At 37.3% G+C, this 27097-nt stretch overlaps 1 protein-coding gene across 1 annotated transcript; it reads left to right on the top strand.

Annotated features, from left to right (window-relative positions):
• The first annotated feature begins 1243 nt into the window (after positions 1-1243).
• Positions 1244-26380, top strand: LOC107854199 (probable proteasome inhibitor). The gene is made up of 9 exons (XM_016699203.2): positions 1244-1715; positions 8149-8320; positions 8484-8630; positions 8713-8799; positions 25351-25428; positions 25553-25584; positions 25671-25731; positions 25815-25892; positions 26140-26380. Exons 1-9 carry the CDS (start codon positions 1541-1543, stop codon positions 26216-26218), a joined length of 909 nt encoding a protein of 302 aa, XP_016554689.1. The 5' UTR covers positions 1244-1540; the 3' UTR covers positions 26219-26380.
• Positions 26381-27097: the final 717 nt, after the last annotated feature.

Here is a 27097-nt window from a genome sequence, read left to right on the forward strand (position 1 = left end):
TTCCAACTTCAAGATTGTCGGAAATTTTAAAATCGATATTGTCTATTATTTATGACTTCAAAGTTGTCGTAAATTTTAAAATGGGTATTTTCCATTGTTTCCGACTTGAAGGTCGTTGAAAATTTTAAAATTCTCTATTGTTTCTGACTTTAAGGTTATTGAAAATTTTAAATTCGGTATTGTTCATTATTTCCAGCTTCAAGGTCTTCAAAAATTTTGAAATTGGTATTCTTCGTTGTTTTCGAAATTAAGATCGTCGAAAATTTAAAAATTGATATTGTTCATTGTTTCCCACTTCAAGGTTATCGAAAATTTTAAATTCGATGTTGTTTATTATTTCCGACTTCAAGATCATCGAAAATTTCAAAATCGATATTGTCCATTATTTCCGACTTCAAGGTCGTCGTAAATTTTAAAATGGGTATTGTCCATTATTTTCGACTTCAAGGTCGCCAAAAATTTCAAAATTCTTTATTGTTTCCGACTTTAAGGTCATCGAAAATTTTAAATTTCATATTGTTCATTGTTTTCGGCTTCAAGGTCGTTGAAAATTTTGAAATTAGTATTGTTAGTTGTTTCCGGATTTAAGATCGTCGGAAATTTAATACTCCCTCCGTTTAAAAAAGAATGACCTACTTTGACTTGACACAAAGTTTAAGAAAATAAAGAAGACTTTTAAATCTTGTAGCCTTAAATTAAAGTTGTGTCACATGTACCAAAATACCCTTTAATCTTGTGGTCCTAAACATGCCATGTGGAAAGTTTAAATTAAAGTATTGCAAAAAGGGAAAAGAATCATTCTTTTTGAAATGGAGGGAGTAATTGATATGGTCATTGTTTCCCACTTCAAGGTTGTCAGAAATTTTCAAATTCGATGTTGTTTATTATTTTCGATTTCAAGATTGTTGAAAATTTTAAATTCGGTATTGTTCATTATTTTTTACTTCAAGGTCGTCGAAAAATTATTTGCATAGAAGTAGAAATAATAAAGTTTGAAAAGGAAAAGAGGTGAAAAGTAATGATGAAAAAAATAATGGTGATAAAATGATGAAAAATGATAAAAATGGAAAAGAAAGTAAATAAAAATTAATTTTAAATAAAAAAACACGTGTCAAAATACTGTTGATGCGTGGATCACACCTTATCCAAAATGACTGGTTGTCGAGGTTTTTGGGATAATAATTTTACTTTAAAATAATTTAGACCCTACAAAATATAAATATATAATTGAAATTTGAGGTATAGATTAGTAAGCTTTTCACCATTTTTTCATTAAAAAACGTTAATTCACAAGAATGATTTCAACCTACTTTTCTTCTACATATTCGTACTTAGTTTACAGAATATTAATAGCGAAATATTTAACCTTCTACAAAGTTTGAGAGACGGAACATACGCGAATTGGGCGGGGTATATATACAGTGCCTTTTTCTTCTTCTACAAGCACTACCACTTTTGGCATCAGAAAGAAAGAAAACAGTATCAGTTCACTTTTTCAAAGGGCAAAAAACAGTGTATTTGTCATTACCATTCGATAATAATGGCGAATGAACAATCTGTTATTGCAGTAATACGGGCAGCAAGACCCACTTTCCGAAATGCCCATGATAAGGCAGCCTTTGCTGTTCACGCTGCTTTCCTTGCTTCTGGGTTTGTTCTTCACGCTACTGGCCCTTCTGCTTCCGTCGATGATGCTCTTTCTTCCTCCTCCACTGGTACTTTTCTTTGACCTATTATCGAATTTAAAGTTTTTTTTTTTTTAAACTGGGTATGTTGTTGATGTTATTAGCAAGGGGAAATCGGGGAGGGGAATTACACTGTGAGGAATCTGACCTTTACCAATAAGGTGTGTTGGGTTCGAAATTGATAGCGTCATGCGGAAGCTAATTAGTTGCAAATTTTTGTGAAGATAAATAAGATGAATGAGGTGTTTATGTTATTAGTAGGATTTGACCAATTGACCTACATATTAAAAGCTAATTCAAGCATATAACCTAGTAGGAGAAAATATGTCTCTAAATCAGACTCTTTTGAAGAGATACTCTTGTCTTCTGGTATGAGAAGATGGGTATTCTATTTATAGCGGTCCCAAACTGCCCTACAAGAGAGAGATTAGCCAAATACGAAAGAGAATTATATTTCTTTTTTAGTAAAAGTAAAAGTAATTATTATATTACTTTTATTTTTCACTCAAATTTGGTAAGAAAATCGGGGCAAAAACCCTAACAAGGTGAAAGTCCAACAATCAACTAATTGAGCTACTAAGTTTCCCTTTTGTTGTTGTTGTTGTTGTTGTATCTAAATTGAAGTTTTTTCTACATCGGGTATATATTTCTTTTATTTGGAGAAAAATGGGATTAGGGGCCAAGGGAAGGAGAAAGTGGGAGGAGAATTAATTACAAGGTGTTGAATTGAAGGTGAAAGCTCAGAAACCAGACCGAAATCGAGAAGCTTTACTTTTTTTTTTTTTTTTAAGAAAATAAAGATATAGAGGAACTTTATAGTGAAACTACCACCAGAAGAAGTATCAAGTTATGAAGCACGCTTTCCATTATATTCTCATTCTCCCCTGAGAACATAATAGAAAAGCTGCCTCCGGGAATCGTTTGATTGGAAGTGGCGTAAATAATTGGAAATAGAAAGTATTGGAGCTCATTTTTATGTCTGGATAAGGAACATGGAAGCTCAATTTTATAGCTACAAACCGAAGATCATGGGTTTGGTTGTTTATTTAATGATTTCTTTGATAAAATCTTTTGGGCTTTTAGGAAGCTTTAAATGGTCATAGATGTGATCTGTATGTGGCTCATGTTTATGGCTAGACATAACTTTGATCTTTGATTTTCATCCTCTTCATCTATGTTATCATGTTGTCTATATTGAATTTGCTCTAGTAGGTTATCTTTCTTGACGACTTGACTTGAATGTGGTCACATGGTTAGTTTTTTTATTTATTATAATCAACCTCATTATCAATTTTTTCATCCGTTTTTTGACGTGAGCGGTACTCTTATTAGAATAATTGTTTGTTCAATGACAAACTTGAACTGTCAACCATGAGTAGTTTCTCAAAATCCATTTAAGTGTAATGAATCGAGATTGCATGCTGAGCACAGGTGTACTTCATGTGGATTGCTGCTCAAGTCCTTCAGCTTTTTCTATGTCTTTCGAATCACAGTGCAACTAGTTGGTGCATGACTGAATTATCTGAAAGGATTAGATCTCAGCATCCTTGATCAATTAATAAAACAAAGGATTTTTTGATGTGAGAGGTTTCTTAGCAGAATAGGAGTTTGTTCAACGATAAACTTGAATTGTCAACCATGAGTAGTTCTCTCAAAAGCCATTTAAGTATAATGCATTGAGATTGCATGCTGAGCTTAGATGTACTACATGGATTGCTGCTCAAGTCCTTCAGCTTCTTCTATGTTTTCCGAATCACAATGCAACTAGTTGGTGCATGGCTGAATTATCTGAAAGGATTAGATCTCAACTTCCTTGATCAATTAATAAAACAAAGGATTTTTTGACGTGGAGAGGTCTCTTAGCAGAATAGTAGTTTGTTCAACGACAAACTTGAACTGTCAACAATAAGTAGTTTTCTCAAAAGCCATTTAAATATAACGAATCGAGATTGCATGCTGAGCTCAGGTGTTGATACAAGTGCGATCGTGTAGATGAACTTATGAGGATGTGTATTGAATTCGTTCATGTGTGTGTGCAAGAGAAGTGGAATTAAGGGCTTAAAACATATCAAAACAACCACTAATTCACACTAGAGGGGCACCTAATCTCTAAGGGGCATTTTTGGACTTTTTGCTTCTATTTGTAATACACTATATAAGAAACATTTTAGGGTTACTTTACTTAGTTTTTTTGATATTGAAGATTGTATAACACACTTGAAAAATACAAGTTCTCTCTACTATAGAGACTTGGCTGAAACTAGGAAACAACTTAGGTGTGGAATCACTTTTGTTGTTTGTTTGCTTGGATCGTTGGGTGCTAGACGGATTGAGGTCCTCTCTTGTGTCCACCGCATAGTGTAGGTGTTTCTACTATCTTTATCAAGGGTCTTTGTGCTTGAATACACTTAGATTCTTGGTCTTTGTAGTAGTGTATGTCACACTCTCTATCATTTCCTTTGTTGTAATCTTGTAGCCATGTGGTGTATTGTTTCTCTTGTAACCCGTGTGTTGTTCTTGTTCTTCATCTTGATGTTGTTAACATAGTTTGTTGTGGGCTATTTTTAGGTGTTAAATACCACGATACATTGTGTTTTTGTTGAATCCGAGAGTGGTCATGTGTTCCTTCCCGATCTTGTATCATTTGGTATCAGAGCAAGGTTTGATTTTGTTCCAACAAAATCAATCTTGGGATTGTTATCTTGAAAATCCAAAAAAAAAAAGTGAAAAAGTAGAAAAAAAGAGTAAAGTTACTGTTCATGTTATTAGGATTTTTCAAAAAAAAACTTGATTTTTGTGTGTTTCTAGTGTTAGGTCCTTGTTCCCTAATACTATTAGAGTCTAGAAATTGAAAATCCCAACAAAAAAGAAGTGTCAAAATCAAAAATTCCCCAAAAAATACTAAACCCGTTTTTAACCCTAAGTCAAATTTTGAGTTATTTGATTTCATGTTTTTCTTGTGTTTTTAGTTTTAAATTTGTGTTCTATAACACTATAGAAGTATAGGGTTCGAATTTGAGCTAAATTGGTGGTAATTTGAGTCATCCACTATTGTTGAGCTTGAGTTTGAAGAAACTTGAAGGGTTATTTTCGGTACAACCACAATGGAACCCGAGGCTTCAAATGCTCAAACAATGGACAATAATGCCATCAATCTCATTTTGGCTCGCCTTGAAACTATGTCCCGAGATGTGGCTAGGTTGAATGTGGGTCTTGAGAAATTAGATACGGATGTGGCATCAATGAGTGGGAGATTAGAATGTGTGGAAAGTCAAAGGAGTCGGCCTTCCACCCCTCAAAATATTTCCCCAACCATTACTCCCAAGGCCTTGCACCAAATGAACAAGTCACCGAGCCAACCACCAAATGTTTCCCAAAACCGTGAGTATGATAGAGCAACCCTCCCTCCACTTCACCAAGTCCAACATGACGGATTTGGAACCCAAATGCCACCAAACCCGAACCCTCCACTTATCCAAAGACCTCACTTTCCAATCCAAACTCCATTGAAGCAAAGGCCTTACTATCCTCCAAATCCGAATCCACTTTATCCAAATCCACCAAACCGTTTTGAGGGTTATGGTAGGGAGGAACAACATGGGGGTTATGGTGATGCTTACTTGAGGGAAGAGGAGGAGAGGGGTAGGCAAGGTGATTTAGGCCGAGAAGTGAGGGGTGGTAACCAAACCCGAGAGCTTAGCCTCAATTCCATCGAAGTTAGTCTTCCAATCTTCAAGGGTGAGAGTGATCCCGAGGCATATCTTGCTTGGGAGTCATCTTGTGATAGGATATTCTAAGTGAATGATCTAACTGAAGAGAAGAAGAGTTGTTATGCAATCGCTCAAAGGGGTATGCAAGCACTTGGTAGGAGTATGTGAAAGAGGTTTAGTGATGTGTTGATTGCCGGGCGGCCACCTCCATGGTTTAGATTGAGGTACCTTATGCGTCAAAGGTACTTACCCGAGGGCTACAAACAAGAACTTCTTGCCAAGTTGTACAACTTGAGGCAAGGAAACAAAAGTGTCATGGCATACTATGACGAGTTTCAACAATTGATGTTGAAGCTTGACCATAGAGGAGAACAAGTGAGCCATGATATTATACGATTCAAAGTCGGGTTGAATAGGGACATAGCTTCTCGGACGACCCTCCACAAGTTTGACACGATCGATGGCATTTTCCAAGTGGCCTTGGAAATTGAAAGGGAGCTCTCAGCCTCCAAACCCAAGAATCACCAAGGACCTTCCTTGGAGTGGCACCAACATCAAGAGCATTCATCCAATGCCAACCAAACTGAGAACAAGGTTGTACAAACCGAAACCAATGCTTCCCAAAAGTATCCTCCAAGAAACGAAGGTAAATCAAATTCTACTTCTCGTCCTAAGGGATTTCAATGTTTTAAATGTCAAGGGTGGGGGCATAAGGCTAGTGAGTGCCCAAACCGGAAGAATGTAATCCTTAGGGAGGGAAAATTGTTTTATCTTGGTGAGGAGGTAGGACTTGAATCGAATGAGGGTGATGAAAAAGCTCAAGATGGAGAGCTTGAGGCCGAGGTGGAAATTGATGAAGGTGGGGAAGATACTTGGCCGGTGGATGGAGAGTGTGTTGTGCCTATGTATATGGCAAGGAGAATCATGCTTAGTGAGATTGTGGAAGAAGAAGCCGAGAGTGAGGAGAGTGAAGAAAAGAAGCCGAGAGTTAGGATTGTGGGGTTTGCCCACAAAGACCCTTTGTTTCCTACTAACCAAGATGCTAGCACTTTGCCTAGCATCCTTTCTTCTTATGTGCAGGTTAAAGAACATTTAAGTCCAAGTTGCAAGCTTGATGACCTCATGGAAACCTTGGTTGAACATCTTAACCTTGGGAGGAACATTGAAAAGATAATTCAAAGAGGAGAGTTTGCGGGTGATGATTGCTTGAATTTGTGGACAAATTCCTCTCAAGATGGAGAGGATGATACAAGTGCGATCGCGTAGATGAACTTATGAGGATGTGTATTGAATTCGTTCATGTGTGTGTGCAAGAGAAGTGGAATTAAGGGCTTAAAACATATCAAAGCAGCCACTAATTCACACTAGAGGGGCACCTAATCTCTAAGGGGCATTTTGGACTTTTTGCCTTCTATTTGTAATACACAATATAAGAAAAATTTTAGGGTTACTTTACTTAGTTTTTTTGATATTGAAGATTGTATAACACACTTGAAAAACACAAGTTCTCTCTGCTATAGAGACTTGGCTGAAACTAGGAAACAACTTAGGTGTGGAATCACTTTTGTTGTTTGTTTGCTTGGATCGTTGGGTGCTAGACGGATTGAGGTCCTCTCTTGTGTCCACCTCATAGTGTAGGTGTTTCTACTATCTTTATCAAGGGTCTTTGTGCTTGAATACACTTAGGTTCTTGGTCTTTTAGTAGTGTATGTCACACTCTCTATCATTTCCTTTGTTGTAATCTTGTAGCCGTGTGGTGTATTGTTTCTCTTGTAACCCGTGTGTTGTTCTTGTTCTTCATCTTGATGTTGTTAACATAGTTTGTTGTGGGCTATTTTTAGGTGTTAAACACCACAATACATTGTGTTTTTGTTGAATCCGAGAGTGGTCATCAAAAGGGTACACGGTTCTTTCAACTTGTGAACTGATTTTGGTGTTGTTTGTGTGTTCCTTGTCGATCTTGTATCAGGTGTACTACATGGATTGCTGCTCAAGTCCTTCAGCTTCTTCTATGTTTTCCGAATCACAGTGCAACTAGTTGGTGCATGACTGACTTATCTGAAGGGATTAGATCTCAACTTCCTTGATCAATTAATAAAACAAAGGACTAGATGTCAACTCGATCTATTTTTTCCCTTTATTTGTTGTTAGTAGATGTCAACTTTGTTTTGATCGTTGCTTAGCACATCTTTGACGTCATGTAAGTATCTATTAGGCGGGATCATTATTTTATTACGTGGTACTGTATCCATCACCATTGGGAGTGTACAACAACAACAACAACAAACCCAGTGTATTCCCACTTAGTGGGGTCTGGGGGGGTAAGATGTACGCAGTCCATACCTCTACCATTGGGAGTGTTTTAACAGGTTTACTGGGTTGCTATTTTGGGTGGACTGTCATTTTGTGTTTCTTCTGCCCGTTATAAAATTAGTCTCCTAGTTTAGACTATTAAGTTTTAGTCTGTACTCGTCTAGTTAAAACAGAGGGAGCATCTAGCTTGATTTAAGTCTGTTCTATTGTACATCCTTGTGGTTGTCAAAAGATAAATGGAAGCTCTTCATAAAGAAAAGATCAATGGAAGCTTCAGTTTCTGTTACTATCCCTATAATCCCTTTTATTCTGCTTTCCCACTTCCTTCCTCTTTGCAGTTCTGTTTTTGAGATTTTCAGGTTGTGTAAAACTTCTGTTATTGGAATGTTTAGTATACTTCATATATATTTGCAATAATTGTGTCTTTTTTTTTTTTGTAGATGAGGTGGGAATTGATCATTGGAATGAATTTGAGGATAGTTATGCATTCGTGTATTCACAGCCTGAGAAGAGCTCCAAAAAAGTGTTGGTGAAGTGCCTTGCAATGAACAATAAGCTGCTTATAGATACACTCAGGGATGGCGATAACGAGCCACTTTACCTTGAACTAAGGCAATTAACTTCCTTCCTTTACATCAACAACCCTTCGTATCTTCCCTATGGCCACCTACAAAGGGAGGAATCGAAGGCATCTTTTTCCCCTTCCATTGGTAGTTGCTAGTTAATCAGGGGTTACGTCTGGATGTTCTAATGGGTTCATCTTGGTAATTTGCAGTGTTGAGGACTACATTGTTGAGGATGGGGGAACTAACTACAACACCCAGTTCAAGAATTTGGGAAAGCTGGTGGGAGAACTGAACAAAGCAATCCTGACTAAATATACTGGTTCTCCTATGCCAAATTCCTCTACTCAAACTTCAAGGTACATGTAATTGGTTTGTTTATCAATTTACGGTTTAGTGATGTGACCATTAAGTTCATAAACTATGCTTCCTTGTATGCAGTTCTGAAAAGAAAGGACTCAACGACCAGCCTAATGTTGAACGCCAACCTGACTACCCATATCAGCCTGCTGGTTCTTTTCCCTCAGGGTAATGTCAAATAAAAGAGTTATTGTTATTCCTGCCAGTAATTATTGATATATATGTTGGATATAAAAAATTATTGATATATATGTTAATATGTTGCTAATTGGTTCATACCTAGATATAGGCAATAGATGTTCATAAGAAACAAATGCTCTGACTTTTCACTTTCTATATATTACATCATCATATTCTGTGAGATATGAGTGTATACTGCTCTAACTTTATCAAAGAAAAAAATGAGTGTATACTGCTCTACCTTGAAAGAAAAAAATGGGAGTGTTTGTTAAAAAGATGTAAAGTAAAGCAGCCTGTCTCCTCTTAAATCCCTGTGACTTTTTCTATCCATATGACTTTGGATGTAGTACTTTTCTTCTCTTCTTTGAGGTCTCAGGAGGGGTGAACTGATTGATAGCAGGCAACCTAGCGCCAGATGCTGTTCACCTCGAGATACACATTTCAAGGATCCATATATATTGGCAGCCACTTACCTTCGAGAAGACATCTGGACCCTAGATGGCCATGCCTCTTCGTCAAGTGCTCCAAATAGTAGTTCCTTTATCCTGAAAATCATACCAATCTGGAGATTAGGAGATTTCTTGACCATAACCAACTCTAGGAACACACCACTCCTACGAATGACAAAAGATTCTGCAAGCAAAAGAAAACAAAGTTTGAGCTAGGCTGCTTTTCGATGCTTTTTTTATTTGACAACTGGGATGTCCGGGCAAGCTTACACGCACCTTGACTAATTCCATGGTGTACCTTCGACCTCCCACCAACAATAGATACTAGGTAACACAATACATCAAGGCTAGGACATATGACAGATGAGAGAAATCACCTAGTTTGTCTTTGCAGGAATTTGAACCGGATAACTCATGGTTTTCACCTAATTTGGTTTGACTTGCGTGTCTGTTGTAGTATATTCGTGACTTGCACCGCTCCTTATTATTTGTTTGGCTGTCCTTGGTGCAAGGCCATTAGTGTGCTCTATTTTTCTTACTGTTAGTTTTGTCCTTACCTGGGTTTTGTTTTTTCTCCCTATTTGAGTTTAGTTTTGTTTCTTGATTATTTCTTCTAATTTGTGTGAGCCTTGTATTTCTTGCTGCTGCTTTGTTACTACCATTGTTTATATTTTTTTGTAGTAGTGGCTGTGGGCGTTGATGGTTGGATAGGGTCATGTCCGAGGGGGTTGGGGCGGGGGGCTGTTGTGGGGGCGGGGGAAGAGGAAAGGGCGGGGGTGGGAGGGAGGCTAAGGTTTGGCCTCAGGGGCGGTAGATGAAGACATGTTGATAGAGATGGTAGGCTGAGGGTTGGGTCTTGGAATATAGGGACTCTTCAGGGTAAGTCCATAGAGCTTGTGAAGATTCTTATAAAGAGGAGGATTAATATTGCGTGTGTTCAAGAAACCAAGTGGGTAGGGTCTAAGGCTAGGGATGTGGATGGTTACAAGCTTTGGCACTTTGGGAGCGAGAGGCGTAGGAATGGAGTTGGCATTTTAGTAGATGAAGAGCTTAAAGGTCAGGTAGTAGAGGTAAAGAGGATCAACGATAGGTTGATGACTATTAAGTTGGTCATTCGGGGGTTTACCCTGAACGTGTGTAGTGCTTATGCGCCGCAAGTGGGCTTGGATGGGGAGGAGAAGATGCGGTTTTGGGAGGCTTTGGATGAGGTGGTGAGAGGCGTGCCTAGCTCGGAGAAGATTGTTGTAGCAGGAGATTTCAATGGGCACATCGGGGCGTTACCGGGAGGCTTTGGTGATGTGCATGGTGGTTTTGGTTTTGGGGAAAGAAATGAAGAGGGGGCTACTCTATTGGATTTTGCGAGGTCCTTTGGGCTGGTGGTAGTGAACTCGGGCTTCCTGAAGAAGGACGATCACCTGATCACCTTCCGAAGCGCGATAGCCAAGATTCAGATTGACTTTTTGTTGCTTAAGAAAGGGGATAGGGTGTTGTGTAAGGACTGTAGTAAGGTCATCTCGAGTGAGAATTTTTCGACCCAGCATAGGCTTTTGGTTATGGATTTGGGTATAAAGAAGGATAGGAAGAGAAGGGGTGAGGAGTGTAGACCTAGAATTAAGTGGGGCGGCTTGACGCCAGTGAATGCGTGGGAGATAGGGGAGAAGTTGGCGGGAATGGGGGTGTGGGAGTGTAGGGGGACGTGGATAGTATGTGGGATAGGGTGGCTAGGTGCATCAGGGAGAATGCTAGTGAGGTGTTGGGTGTTTCTAGGGGCCGGGCTGGGCATCATCGGGGGGATTGGTGGTGGAATGAAGAGGTTAAGAAGAAAGTGGAGACCAAGAAAGGGGCGTATGCTAAGTTGGTTGAGAGTAAGGACGAAGAAGAGAAGCGGGTAAACAGGAAAGAGTACAAGTTAGCTAGGAAGGAGGCTAAGTTAGCAGTTACGGCGGCTAAGAAGACAGCTTTTGAGAGGTTGTATGCGGGGTTACAGGAGAAAGGAGGGGAAAAAAAGTTGTTTAGACTCGCTAAGGCTAGGGAGAGGAAGGGTCGTGACCTCGATCAGGTGAAGTGCATTAAGAGGGAAGACGGTACAGTGTTGGTGGAGGATGGCCACATTAAGAATAGGTGGCAGTCGTATTTTCATAGGCTCTTGAATGATGAAGGGGATAGAGCTATTGTGTTAGGGGAGCTGGAGCACTTAGAGGAGTGTCGGGATTTTAGTTATTGTAGACGTTTTAAGGTAGAGGAGGTTAGAGAGGCTGTTCGCAGGATGCGAAGGGGTAGGGCGATGGGGCCTGATGAGATACCTGTGGATTTTTGGAAGTTTTTTGACGAGGCTGGTTTAAGGTGGTTGACTGGATTGTTTAACAGAATTTTCAAGTCGGCGAAAATGCCCAAGGCTTGGAGGTGGAGTACTATGATCCCTCTTTATAAGAACAAGGGTAACATTCAGAGTTGCAATAATTATAGGGGTATTAAGTTATTGAGTCACTATGAAGATTTGGGTGAGAGTGGTCGAGGTGAGGCTGGGACGGATAGTGTCTATTTCGGAGAACCAGTTTGTCTTTATGCCTGGCCGCTCGACGACGGAGGCAATTCACCTGGTACGGAGGCTGGTGGAACAGTATAGGGAAAGGAAGAAGGACCTGCACATGGTATTTATCGACTTGGAGAAGGCATACGACAAAGTCCCCAGGGAGGTGTTTTGGAGATGCTTGGAGGTGAGTGGAGTCCTGGTGGCATATATTAGAGCAATTAAGGATATGTATGATGGAGCTAAAACTCAGGTGAGGACGGCGGGAGGAGACTCAGAGCATTTCACTGTCTTGATATGATTGCATTAGGGATCTACTTTTAGTCCCTTTTTGTTTGCTTTGGTGATGAATGTGTTGACGCGGCGTATTTAAAGAGAGGTGCCTTGGTGTATGCTTTTTGCAGATGATGTAGTTTTGAGTGATGAGACACGGGGTGTGTGTGTGTGTGTGATAAATTAGAGGTGTGGAGACAAGCTCTTGAGTCTAAAGGGTTCAGGTTGAGTAGGAGCAAGACAGAGTATTTGGAATGCAAGTTTAATGACGTGAGGCTGGAGAATGAGGTGGTAGTGAAGTTGGAATCACAGATGGTATGTAAGAGGGATAGTTTCAAGTATCTCGGGTCCGTGATTCAGGGTAACAGTGAGATTGACGAGGATGTCTCGCACCGTATTGGGGCGGGATGGATGAAGTAGAAGCTTGCTTCGAGGGTGTTGTGTGATAAGAAGGTGCCGCCCAAGCTTAAAGGCAAATTCGCAGTCCATCTGGCCATGTTGTATGGAGCGAAGTGTTGGCCAGTTAAGAACTCCCACATTCAAAAAATGAAGGTGGCGGAAATGCGGATGTTGCGTTGGATGTGGGGGCTGACTAGGGGGGATAGAGTTCGGAATGAGACTATTAGGGAGAAGGTTGGTGCGACTCCAGTGGAGAATAAGATGCGGGAAGTTCGATTGAGATGGTTCGGACACGTGATTAGGAGGGGCATGGATGCCCCGGTTCGTAGGTGTGAGAGGCTAGCTTTGGATGGTTTTAGGCGGGGTAGGGGTAGGCCGAAGAAGTACTGGGGAGAGGTGATTAGGCAGGACATGGAGCAGTTACAGCTCACTGAGGACATGGCCCTAGATAGGAAGAAATGGAGGACGCGAATTAGGGCAGAAGGCTTGGGTCAGTTTGGGTCGCTAGTGTAGGGAATTACTTGGTGGGGGTATTATTTTTGTTATGATACCTTGTGTCATGCTTTATTACGAATCTGTTTACTTTTCTCTATTTACTATTACTTGTGGGTGTTGTATTTATGTTATGCCATTTTGTTCCAATCTTTACTATGAATTTGTTTAGTATTCCGTGTCTCGAGCCGGGGGTCTATCGGAAACGGCCTTTCTACTTCTTTAGAGGTAGAGGTATGGACTGCATACATATTACCCTCCCCAAACCTCACTATGTGGGAATACACTAGGTTTGTTGTTGTTGTTGTTGCTTGGACTCAAGGGCGGGTATCTGAGACGGGTGCGGATCCGAGAGTCAGATTCATCAAAATATAAATATTAAGATTCGGAGGTGCGAATCCGAGTATGGATATGGGCGCGGGGATTTGGCTTAAAAAAATCAAATATAAATTTATAAAGATATTCTAAAAATACTTCATAAAACAAAAACAAGAAAACATCCTAACTTAAAACATTAATTCAAAACTAATAGAACAAACAAAAATGTCCACTATCAAGTTAACTACTCTTCCGCATCTTCTTCAACTTCTTCCAAATCTTCTAATTCTTCGTCAAAAGCCACACCTTCCTATTGAGGTTCATCTATTGATAGCTCGGTTAAATTATTAATTGTCTCCTCACCTTCAAATTGATCTCCACCTAAATAAGTTAAAAAGAATGGATACATTAAAAAGTTTTTATACAAACAACAACAACAACAGACCGAGTGTATTCCCACAAAGTGGGGTCTGGGGAGGGTAAAATGTACGCTGTCCATACCGCTACCTTAGAGGAAGTAGAGAGGCTATTTCCGATAGACCTCCGGCTCAAGATAGAGAATAGTATACCAAGGTTGTAATGAAACATGAGACAAAGATGGATAGCATAACAGAAATAAGAGATAAGAAACAATAACAATTTATATCAGAGAAATAGGAAATAAGAGAAATACGAACAATACGAAATATGAAAAGAAAACAGATACCCCTGTAGTAGTAACATATGTAGTAGTAACATATACTCACAGACCTAAGACTCCCACCACACCCAAGCTCTCCTAACACCTAGCCACAACCCATATACTCACACTAGCCTTCTACCCTGATCCGCGACCTCCACACCTTCCTGTCTAGGGTCATGTCCTCAGTAAGCTGAAGCAACTCCATGTCATGCCTAATCACCCCTCCAGTATTTCTTTGGCCTACCTTTACTTCTCCTGAAGCCCTCCAAAGCTAGCCTCTCATACCTCCGAATTGGGGCATCCGTGCCTCTCATCACATGCCCAAACCATCTCAACCTTCCTTCTCGTATCTTGTCCTCCACCGAAGCCACTCCCACCTTCTCTCGGATAATCTCATTCCTAACTTTATCCCTTTAGTAAGGCCACACATCCAACGCAACATTCTCATTTTCGCCACCTTCAGTCTTTGAATATGGGAGTTCTTGACGGGCCAACACTCCGTTTCATACAGCATGGCCGGACGGAATGCCACTCTGTAGAATTTGCCTTTAAACTTAAAGGGCACCTTCTTATCACACATCACTCCTGAGGTAAGCCTCTACTTCATTCAATCTGCTCCAATACGTTTAAAGACATCCTCATCGACCTCGCCATTTCCCTAAATCATAGACCCAAGATACTTAAAACTATCCTTCTTACAAACATCCTGAGAATCCAACCTCACCACCACATCGTCCTTCTGACTCGAGTCACTAAATTTGCATTCCAAATACTCCGTCTTGGACCTACTCAACCTGAACCCCTTAGATTCAAGGGTTTGCCTCCAAACCTCCAGTTTCTCATTCAAACTCCCCCGCGTCTCATCAATCAACACTACATCATCCGTAAATAACATACACCACGGCACCTTGCCTTGAAAGAAAGAAAAAATTATCATTCAAAATAAATAATTGAGGAACTAATAAAGAAAATGTAGACATACCTACATCCCAATACTTGCTCGACCCATTTATATTTCTCTTTCTTGCGAGATAGCAACCGTAGATTATCATGTACAAACACTAAATCTTTGGCTCTTGAAGTTGCTAACGTATTTCTCTTGATGCTGTGAATCATAGAATATGTGCTCCAATTTCTTTCACAACAGGAAGAAGAAGCCGATTGAGTAAGCAACTTGAAAGCTAATTGTTGCAAAAGTGGAGTCGAGACACCATGATTTTCCCACCAAGAAAGAGGATCTTCATACTCCATAGAATCAATCACATGAGGCTCACCAAAATAACCACCCTCGCCACAAATTTTCCATACTCCAATAAGACTTGTTTCATTTGATTAGAATCTTTAAATATCTTTGAAAGCATTTTATTCTATTCGATGCAATTTTGAAGATTGAGCTACCCGTTGAATTCAATTCTCTCCTTGAAGCCATGATTCATGATAGTATTTGAGAATCAAAGAATGTGTCATACAGTGTAAATGGGTGTTTTTTGTTCCACCTAGCCACAAGAATACCGTGAATGGAATCAAAAAAGTTTGATTGGCCAGAAATAAGATCTTCCCCCTCATGCTCACAGATTATTTTTTTATCCTTCTCAATCATCGAGTCCAACATATTAAAAATGAGATGTAATTTCAGACCATCTAAATCGACATCTCTAAGCATATGTACAATAGGTTCCGTAAACTTCAAAAAGTAGTCATACTATCCCACTTCTCATCATTTATTATGAAGGTTTTTATTTCACGAGTTTTGGCTTCAATGCCCTTATCCCCCTTATAATTCTTCCGTTCATCATCCATGACCATCTTTTCTAAAGAAGATTTCACTTTGCGAATACAAGTCGTCATAATAACATATGAGGCAAAGCTTGTTTCACCAACTGAAACAACTTTCAATAAACACAAGTCTGAATGTTTTTGAAAAACTGCATGGGCCATGTCATGATTCACAACAAAGTTTGTCAAATTACTCACTTCATTAAGAAACTCTGTGATTCATTGGCAATTAGCAAAGTAAGACGATTTATCAGACGGTCGTCACATACTATTCAAAGCTAGATTCAAACAATGAACAATACAAGAAGTCCAAAATATATGAGGATATTTTTCCTCCACCATAGTATCAGCAAGTTTCATATTACTTGCGTTATCTTAATGCAATGACTTGAACAGTATTGTTTGGACCTACTTTCTCTATTGCTTCAATAAACAAATTAGCAATATATTCTCCATCCTTTGTGCATCCACTAGAATTTATTTAATTTAAAAACATTGGACCCCATTAGATGATGCCAATAGATTGATCAAAGGTCGTCTTTTAGTGTCGGACCATCCATTCGAACAAATCGACAATCCTTTCTTTTTCCATGTATCTTTAATTGGTTGCAACTTCCTATTAATATGAGTCTTTCTTGATCCAAAAGAGTTGTTCTCAACCTATTATAAGATGGGGGAATATAACCGGGGATGAAATTTTTAGCTAAAAACTTCAAATATTTTTTACAGTAGGGAGAATTTGCAAAATTAATCGATAAACCTGATGCATAGAACATTCTAGCTGCTAATTTGTCGGTAGTATTCCTCTCATGGATGCCGAAAGATTTTCCTATGGCTCCACTTTTTGAACCTTTTTTTTTTTTTATGTTGAAGTAAATCAGTGCCTTTCGGAAGAGATGCATAATCAACTTTTTTTCTTGCATCAACTTGAACGGAAGATTTTTTCTTTTCAGCGTTCGTGCTCCACCTTCAAAGTTCTCAATGTATTGCCTTGAACTTCGTTACATTTTTGAACTCCATAACTCGATAATCTTAAGAGATGTGCTTTAACTCTGTTATATGATCCGGCAACTTGTTTATTGCAATAGTTACATGACCATGTTCTATTTCCACTGCCATTGGGAGCACTTGGAATTACTTTTACATGATTTCATAATGGTTTGTTATCAAAATCTACTCCTATACTTTTTGTTGGTCTCATAGGACCCTTTCCATTTTGACTACCCGATGCGGATAGTGCCATATTATTTGATAAAGAATAATAATTTTTTTAAAGTTAAAATTTCTTTTGATAGAGGATCTATTTATAATGTTATTGATGAAGACAATTTTAGACTTTTCCCAGTTTAAAACTAATTTATTTTTCCTTGACACATAGGGATTAGAATTTATTTTTTTAGCTACTTTACTATTTTTAGTTACCTTTGTCTTTGATTTTACTTTTCAATTAGGTTACCATAATTACGTAGCTGCTTATATTGCTATTATATATATATAAGAGAATAGAGTTTTTTGGTAGTCTCACATGATTTTTTTGTTCTTTTTTACCCTTAATTGAAGTTTTTATTACTTTGTAAGTTAACACACATTTTAGTAAATTTTAAAAACTTTTAAGGTTCTTTACATGCCACTAAAAAATGAAAAAGGTGATAGTGGGCCCCACAAAGCATACTCATACATATTTGAGTTTTTATTTTTTTTGAAAATGTTACTGAATTTGTTTCAAAATATATTTGATCTTATCAATTAATTATAAACACCTAAATAGTTATTCTATTCTTTAAATTCTATCCTGATACACGCTTAATTATTGAATTAAAATGTGTTTCTTATAATATTATTTGTTGATGTTATTTATAATGTTTAATTTGCAATTTAAATTTTTAGTCATCGATTAATAAGTATAGTTTATTTTATTTTAATTTTACCTGTAATTTTATATTGTACATGATGACAAACATAAGTAATCAACAAAGATTTCATTTATATAAAATTATATTTTATACTAAAGAATAGCCATAATTAAATTTATCATTATTAAATACTTTTAAAATGTGTCAAAAATGTTAGTTATAATTCTTTTATTTCAGTCAAAAAATAAATTTCATAATATGATAGTTAGTTAATCTAATTTTATGTACGCATATTTTTAATATAAAATTTACCTGATATATGACCATATTAAAAATAAATAATAAATATTATTTTTGTATATATTCTGAAAATGTTGAGAGAAAAAGGTGGTTAAAGAAATTATAATTTGATCTCCTAATAATTTATGATAAAAGCTCAATTTGAATAATCAAAGATTAGAAACTCAAAAGATTTCAATAAAATATAAATTAGAATTTTAGACGCATTTGTTTTGATTTTTTTTTTGAAAGTCTAATATTTAAATTAAGAAAAATATTATCTTTTTACTTTTCAATACCATTTTGTACTGTCCTGTTTTAAAACTCCTTAAAAACTATCACACTGATGTCACAAAAAAATAAAAAAAATAAGAACGAGAAAAATTTAAAAAATATATATAATTTTTTTTATGTTAGTTTGGGCCCGGGCCTCTCTTCTTTACCTGAGGTAGCGGTATGTTAGTTTGGGCCGGGCTTAGCATGGGCTAAATGAAGCTAGTATATATATATATATATATATATATATATATATATATATATCTAGTATTTAATTGTTTTTATTAAAAAAAAAAATAGGGTCATATAAAATCACTGATCCGACCTATTAGGTGTATTTGATTGTTTTTATTAAAAAGTAAAAATAGACCCCAATTAAATAAAACCAGAGTGACCCAATAAACTGACATTTTTATTTTTATTTTTTAACAAAATGCTTTGTCCCGTTCGTCAAGTCCTACTGTTTTTCGTCGTCGCTGTTGCACATCGACTCATTTCATTAACCAGTATGCCATACCTTTGGTTGCAAGTTTGCTCTTTGTATGTTTTGATGGTATTTGTGCCATGAGAATTGCCATGAACTTAAGAGCTAGTTTGGTATAGCGGATGAGATGGACAAAGTTATCCCATGGATTGGGATATTCATAGGATTAGTTATCCACCGTATATATGAGATAACTTATCCCATCATTCTAGTGCAAATGGGTGGGATAAATAATCCTTGGACTAATTAATGCCCCTAAACAAACACAAGACAATAGTCCTGCATTTATTCGAGATTATTATCCCCCATCTCTCGTACCAAACGACTCCTAATAGGTGAAAGAGTTGGTTTTGGTTTTTTTGTGGGATTTAATCCATGTGAAAGAAAATCCCATGTACCAAATTACTTGGCTAGGAAGTAACTTGGTGAACAAACAAAATTCGTGGGGCAAATTTTGTATTTATTTTTCCTTTTCTTTCTTTGTGTTTAGATGCCAAGTTTTGTTATCTATAAAGAATGATGCTTCGTTAGTGTAAAATCATCCCAAAAGTTCATAGTTAAATACGTTGTATGAGTAGAGAGTTAAAAGTTCATAGTTAAATACGTTGTATGAGTAGAGAGTTGAGAGAACAATTCTCTTAGGTGTGTTTGGGATCTCTCCTTTTATAAAGATAGTTGTTCTCTAGTGGATCTGTGGATATAGGATCATTCGGATCCGAACCACGTTAAATCTTGTGTTCTTTCTCTTGTTCTTTATTTCATGTTTCCACTAATAACTTTTATCAGAGCCAAGGTTTTGTCTGAGTATGCTCAGTGGTTGCAGCATAGTCTGAACTTCCACATTTGAAAAGAATTATTTTTGGTTTTCTGTATTTCAGATACTATTTACTCCTTCCGTTTCGGAATAAGTAAATTGTTGGGGTATTTATTGGCGTTTCAAAATAAGTGAATCATTGGTTTTTTTTTCAAATTTGCCCTTATGATTTGACAACCAATTAACTTTTGAAAAGGTATTACAAGGTCAGCTCTTTTTTTTTTTGGGGTAAAAATGGAAAGTTGTGTTAAATTTATGTCTTTAATGCTTTTTCTTTAATATGTGTGTCAAATAACATATTTATGAAACGGATGGTGTATAGTAGAAGAGGAAAAACAAATAACAATGAGTTCCATGAAGTTTGAAATTGATAGATTTAGTGGGCGTAACAACTTCATATCTGGAAGATCTAGATGATGGCGTTGCTGCGGAGGGAAGGTTTAGTCTATGCTATTGACGGAAGGTACCCCAATGGTACATTGAATTCTGACAAGTAGAAGATTGAAGGCGATGCATTAATTGTCATCCAACTGTCCCTTGCATCGAACATGCTTTGTGAAGTGAATATAGGTATCGACGAGATAACTAAATAGTTATGAGATAAGTTGCAGGGGGCTTTAATAGGACCGATCGATGACAACAAAGATGTTACAATGGCGTCTTCACACATTTAAGATGGAGTCGGGTACTTTGTTGCAAGACCATCTAGATGCATTACAAACCGCCAAAATTAAAAAGAATGAGGAGATGCTAGCATCTGCTTTTGTTATTTTCACTGACTTCAAAATATGGTGATATTGAGATTCCAATGATGTATAACAAGGAGCCCATCGCTCTTGAGCAAGTGCGGCAAGCACTTAACTATTGTGATGTGCGGAGGCATTTTGAAGAAGAAAAAGATGATGAAGCTAGTGGGCTCTTTGTGAGAGGCCATACTAGCCAACGTGGAGAGAGCAAATCAAAGCACAAATCAAAGTCTCATGTGAACGAGAAGAATGCGGAGTGTTGGGGCTACCACAAGAAGTGGCACTTTGATAGAGATTGCCAACGTCAAAGTCCAAAGAAAAAACAAGTGCATCCATTGTTGAATAGGTACGTGATTTTGATAATGTATATGCACTTACAACAACATGCAATATAGGAGTCAATGGCAACAAATGGGTGCTAGACTTTGGTTGAACTCTGCTTATGACATTCTGAAGAGTATATGTAATCTTTACGTGGGGAATTACATTAGTGTTTAATGGAAATTTCGAAATATAAATGGAAGAGTGCAGTTACAAATTTCTAGTGAAGTTATTTGTGATTTATTATGATAAGAATAACTCAAATGAGATTTTTGTATTATTTTTATTAATGGAACCTCATGAATTAGTTTTGTAGTCCATGTTTGGTCCATATCAAGATCTTATTTCTTGATAGAGAAGGGAAGAAATCGTTTTTATCTAGGTCTAGTACAGGCAAAATGTACCTACATATAAGGCTTTTTTTGACCTAGAGAAGACACTTAAGTTTTCGAACAATATTTTCTCAACCTAGTATTGAAAGAGTTCGACTATTAATTTGGGATCACTGTAGCTGACTAATGAAAGAGTTCGACTATTAATTTGGGATCACTGTAGCTGACTAAAGGGCTGGAGTATGATTTTTTGGAAGATATTTGTTCACGCTTTAAGAAGCATTTTCTCAAGTTATATGTCTATTATTCAGGTAAGCAATATGATTCTGGAATGCTTCCGCTCCACGTACATGTTTCAACAATTTCCTACTTAGACTTTTGACAATGACAATTGTTAGAATATACTATGTCTTTAACACATGGTTAATAGTATATATCCTACCACATAGAAGTAGAACATACAGCTCAACCAGTTATATTTTAATTTCTACTAGAGATTGAAGTATGTTGACAACCAAAGAAGAGTCTTGCTCTTTGCATCCATTGTAGTCCAGTGTTATCAAAGGCGTGCTTAAGCCCTAAAGCGAGGCTCAAAACGTGTTGAGCGCTTCGCCTTGCTTAATGTGAGCTTCAGTGTCATCATCAAGGTTTTAAGACATACTTTTCCTTGCCAATGAGCCTCTTTTGAGGAGATGCCACTACACAATTGACATTTCACTTTATCATAAGTTTTTTTCAATTTTTTTATTCATATATTTGTCATTCATGATTATAATTATTAATCTTGGACCAAACTTATATCTTTTTATTGTCCCTTTGCGCCTTTTTCAATAAAGCCCACACTTTATTTGCGCTTTGCGCTTAAAGCCCCAACGAACCTTAGAGCTTTTCTGCGCTTTTTGCTTTTGATAACACTGTTGTAGGCTCTGGTTATTTTGATCTCTATCCTGCCTCTTACATGTGCCGTGAGAACACTTTCATGAGTTTTTGCAGACCTGGTAAAGTGGCATTGGAGTTCGCTTTAGTTCTTGAGGCCTAATTTTTGCAAAAGAGTTGCGGGTCGTTACCTATAGGACAATTTCCTTAAGTGGTTCTCCGCTGCATCTTGCGGGTCTTAGTTTTATTACTATCACTAGTGAAGAACGCCTTACGGTTGAAAGAGTAAGTAGTGTCCATATTTGCAAACACAGACTAAGGGCCTGATTGGACATGTGAGAAGAAATCATGAGATGAAGTTGAAGTTTTGTTTGGACTTGCAATTTGAATTTTTTTAATTATGTTGTATGTTCTCTCATAAACATAAAAACCCCATAAGTTGTGAAAATTATCAACACTGTCCCAATTTTTTATACAATCTTACCAAATAAGCAAAAGTTTATAAAAAAAGTATAATACACCATCACAAAGTAAAAAAAATTAACATTTATTGATCAAACTTTATACACTATTGCAAAGCTATTCCAAAAAAAATTTATCTATCGAACTTTATTTAAATAAAAAAGTAAAATTGAACATGAGTTGTAGTGTACTACTTATTGATACAATCCTCCCACATAGTACGGACATTCTCCTCACAGTGAGCTTGCATTTCTAGATCAAATGACCAAGAAAACGAACAACATGGTTACTTTGAGCCATTTGTTGGTCAATATTATTAGTAACTGTATCTCCATGTACATACCGTGAATATTTCATCACTCCTTTGGTATTCTTGCAAACAATTATGTAAACACTGCACAAGCTATAACATTGTGTCAATATCATAATGGTTCATGCCTCTTTTCAGTATTCTGAATCTAGTTTTCCAAGCTCCAAAAGTTCATTCAATCATATTGTGCAACGATGAATGTCTAAAGTTAAACAGTTCTTTAGCGTTTTAAGGCTCTCTTCACTTCCTCTGTAATCTTGAAAATCATGTTTCTTTTATTAAGCATTGATTTGAATGAAGTAATAATAAATTTGTTGGTGAATGAATTTGGTGAATAATAAATGGTAAAGTAGGAGTTGGTTTGAAGTAATAATAAATTTTATGTTGGCGAGAGTAATGATTATATGAGATATAAATGGTTCAAAGAGTAATAATATGAATTATAAATTTTATTTACATATGAAATAAATGGTTGGTAGATTGGATGTTTCTTTTTTTAAATAATATATAAACTTGTGGGTCAATTTTTGTATTTTATTCCAAATCATGATATAAAACCCCTAATTAAGCTTTTTGAAAAATTTGGGCTTTCATCTCATTATATGATATCAGTGTTAGATCGCATGTCCAAACGCCATCTCCTGATTTCAAATCACGAGATAAAATCGCTTGTCCGAACGCCAACTAAAAATTACTCACTATCTCTGAGAGAACATTGACTGTACCTTACATGATTGGTTCTTCATGAACCCAACCTGAGTTCAAGGAGTAGAAAGATCTAAATTCTCAAGATCAGGCAGCAAAAGGATTGGAGTGCAATTTGGCAAAAGTGCTACCCTAATTCAACTTGTAAAGATGAAGATTTGGGTACAAAAGGCGAAAAGAACTGGACATGAAAAATATTAGTAACAAAAATTAAAAAAAGGTGGCAGCACGGTGCACTAAAGTCCCGCTATGCACGGGGTCCGGGAACGGTCCGACCACAAAGGTCTGTTGTACGCGGCCTTACCCGAAATATTATTAACAAAACGTTGAAGTGAATTGTCAATGTTAGAACTTTAAGTTTTAATTTCTGAATCAATGTCAACAAGAGCAGAATAGATGGAAGGCAATGAATTAGTTATTTACCTCGTTGTACTTATTCGTTAGTGACAAGTCTCCTTCAAATTCTGCAGCATACCTTCGTAAATTCTAGGAGTTGAAAATTTATGTTGTAACTGCATTTAACCCCTAACCTGATAGACTTGTTGCTGCTAAAATCTAACTCGAAGTATGGGGCATCTGTGGAAGGAATATCTCCCACATGTGGTATGAGCCTACTTGGGTGTTGTGTAGTGATATCTCCTCACTTGATGAAAAGTCTGGAGCTCTGACTTGGTAAATTCCTGCCAGGTCATGTTTGTGTATTTATATTCATGCAAGAACGAATTGGTTAGTCCAGATAGAAGTTCCATTCTGGAATGACTCCCTCATCTTTCTCTATGAGTTAAATGACATACATCTTATCCTTTTTTTTTTGGAAATTCACTTAATCATTTGAGAAGTCAACTCCTATATTTTTGGGATTTTGGTATTTTTCGAGGATTTATTCACCTTTTAGGTTTCTGTATCAATCGCTATGGGGAATTGTCTGGCCAGATCCTTGAACATAGCCCTATGTGCTGCCGTTGGAGCTCATGACAGTGGCGACTTGATCTTGCTGCTATGTTTTTTTCCCCTGCCTTTTCCTGCTGTTCAACTTGCCAAGCGGTTCCCTCCAAGTTATATGGCTTTGTCTTGGAGTCTTCCCTAAAGAAGAGAGCTGTATGCTATTCTTTCTGTATAAGATTCTTGTCCAATTTTTCTTCCTTCCGTAGAAGTAGCTCATCATTTGAGGAGTTGCTCCCATACACCCCAACCCTACTACCCTCCCAACCTATTTAGCAGGTTTGTCCCGTAGGTTCTGTGGTGGTGATGGGATTACATTTCCTCGTAAAAGGCCCCTTTTATCGTGCACATCACAAAATAACTTAAATTTAGGTACTCGAGGATGTTCCTGACAAAAGTTGGGATTTATTTGTTACTCTATATTCATCGAAGAAAAAGTTGGGATGTATTTTCTCTCTCGCCCAACTGGCGGCTTTTCAAGCCATTTCAAACGTTAAGCTCGGAGCTCTATTTGTCCTCTTATATTCTTTCTCATATGAAGTCCTCATAAATTTTCCACTTCTCTCAAGCAAGTGCAATGATTTTCTTTTCTCGTTCACTTTTTCAACCGCTTCTTTTTAGTGCCCTTTTTTCTCAGATCATACCAGACTAAATAAGATGAAACCCCCAAGGATGTGCTTTTAGGAAATCTTGGGGTATTTTATGAACCAAATTAAGACATTGTTATTTGAGATTCTGCCATTTTGCTCAGTGGAATCCAGGTTTAATTAGTTTCTGGGCCTACATTAGTTATTTGATAAGGAGTTGTTAGTGGTAGCAGCTGTGCAATGATTAGTACTATTGGTAACTTGCTGGTGATCACTAGTAAGGCAAAGAAGAATGTATGGTCTTTAGATTTATAGGGAGGGGTTGATAAAACAGGTTCTTATTATAAGTTGCGTGGATAATCTTCTCACGAAAGTCAGGTAAGGTATTAAGGGAGGAGTGGGCAGACAAACATGGAGACTGCTCTCTATTTTAGTTTCTGAATAAGAGGGTAAGTTATACTTGCTAGTAGGTTGCGATAGGAGAAATCCCTTATGGTGGGTTGGGCTGTTCTTGAAGTACGACCATCATTTTTAACTTTTTGTAAGTCAACAGAAATATGTATAGGATTTTGATATCTCGTTCTATTGGAGGTGGTGCATAATCTTTATTTCTTAAATTGCCTGGATTTACAGATATGTCGTCCCTCCAGTTCCTGGTTTTGGTGGCGGTGATCTTTTACCTGGGCCTGGTGCTGGAGTATACCCGACCAGGTTTATCGTCTTCTTTGTAGTTTGAGTTGTCATGGTGAATGGCACTTGTCAGTCCGTTTGTTCTAAATTTTATATGCTAAATGTTCTTTTTTTCCCTCTCAACCAACATTATTTATCATTGTAGAGGCGGATCAGGAGATGGGAGCATGCTTGTAGGTGTGTGACTAGCCTCGTCCAGTTCAGTATAGGAATTCCAAATTGTGCATTTTGTAAAAACTGACCGTTTATGTTTTATGGTGCAGGGCCTGATGACCCTAGATTTGTTGGAGTGGGTGGGGACCCTCGTCTACCTGGAGGACTGCTGTAAGTCTGTCTCTCTATCCCTTCCATTTCAGAGGTGGGAAATGTGTATTATAGGATTCATTTTATGTCATCTTTTCATACAGGGGCGTTCCACCTGGTGCCCGTTTTGATCCATATGGTCCACCAGGTATTCCTGGCTTTGAGCCAGATCGCTTTATCAGGTATATTGTTCAACATGCTTTTTCACATGTTATTTTTTGGTGAAATTCTGCTTTTCCCATCTAGTTTTTGCTACTTGTAGACGTGAACTCAAAATTGTGCTTTTATTTATTGGTTTACACGATAATTGTATTCTAACATTGGCAAATTATTTTGTTGACTGAAAATAATCTAAGCTTGCAAATTGCTTCTGACTAGATGATTAAGTTGTTTTGCTTCTTACTAATGTCATCTTAAAATCTTATGCAGGGGTCCAAGGAGGCCTGGAGACGGAGGTCGTCCTCATCCAGATCTGCCGCATTTTGGGGGTGATTCTGACTTTATATAGAGTAGTACCACTATTATAAGAGCTAATTAACTCCCTCAAACACTAGTTTTCTGTCTCTTTTTTTGTAATGTTGGTTTTGTAGACTGGATTGAGTATTTTGGTTTTACTCAACTGTGTATATAAGTTGTGCCAACTTTAAATATATGTTATAGTGTTGGTCAAGATTCTTGTTATTTGGGTTTCCTTATATCTGTATCAGTGTTGGCCGAGTTTTGGTTGTTATTTACTGGAGGACTAAAGTAGGAAAAAGATTTCGTAGACCAAGACACAACAATTTGGTGGAAACATGACATGATATTGTTGTTTGTTGTGTAATTCAACTGGCCATGGTAATATAATTTTTTCTTGAGAATGTAATTCAACTGGCAATGCGAATTCAATTTTTTCTTGAGAAAGATAATGGGCAGAACTAAATACTATTGAATCGAGTTTCTAATATGCTTAATAGCTCTCTGATGGGGAACTATAACAAATTTGACTCCCAAGTTTATATGCAGCTAGAAAAAGAACGAACGTTAACGTTTTAAACAATGTCAAACAAGAGGGAAGCTAATCCATTGTTCATTTTATGTCAAATAGCATGCGAAGTAACTTGTGATATAATAGAGGTAAAACACGTAGGTGAATCGACTCTCTCAAAGTTTCAATCTAAAATAAAATTTAAACTCATCAAAGATTTAATCTACAATAGGATTTAAACTCGTCAAAGTTTAATCTAAAATAGGATTCAAGCGAGAAAAATCATTTACAATCATTAATTTTTAGTGGCAATGATGCCTTCGTTTTATATATACGAAATTATGATGCAACTTCAGTTTATCAGTTTATTGTGGACATGACCCCTGATAAAAGAGTATGGAGGACATGAATTAAGGGTAG

Source organism: Capsicum annuum, chromosome 9 (assembly GCF_002878395.1).
Source record: "Capsicum annuum cultivar UCD-10X-F1 chromosome 9, UCD10Xv1.1, whole genome shotgun sequence".
Taxonomy (NCBI): Eukaryota; Viridiplantae; Streptophyta; class Magnoliopsida; order Solanales; family Solanaceae; genus Capsicum; species Capsicum annuum.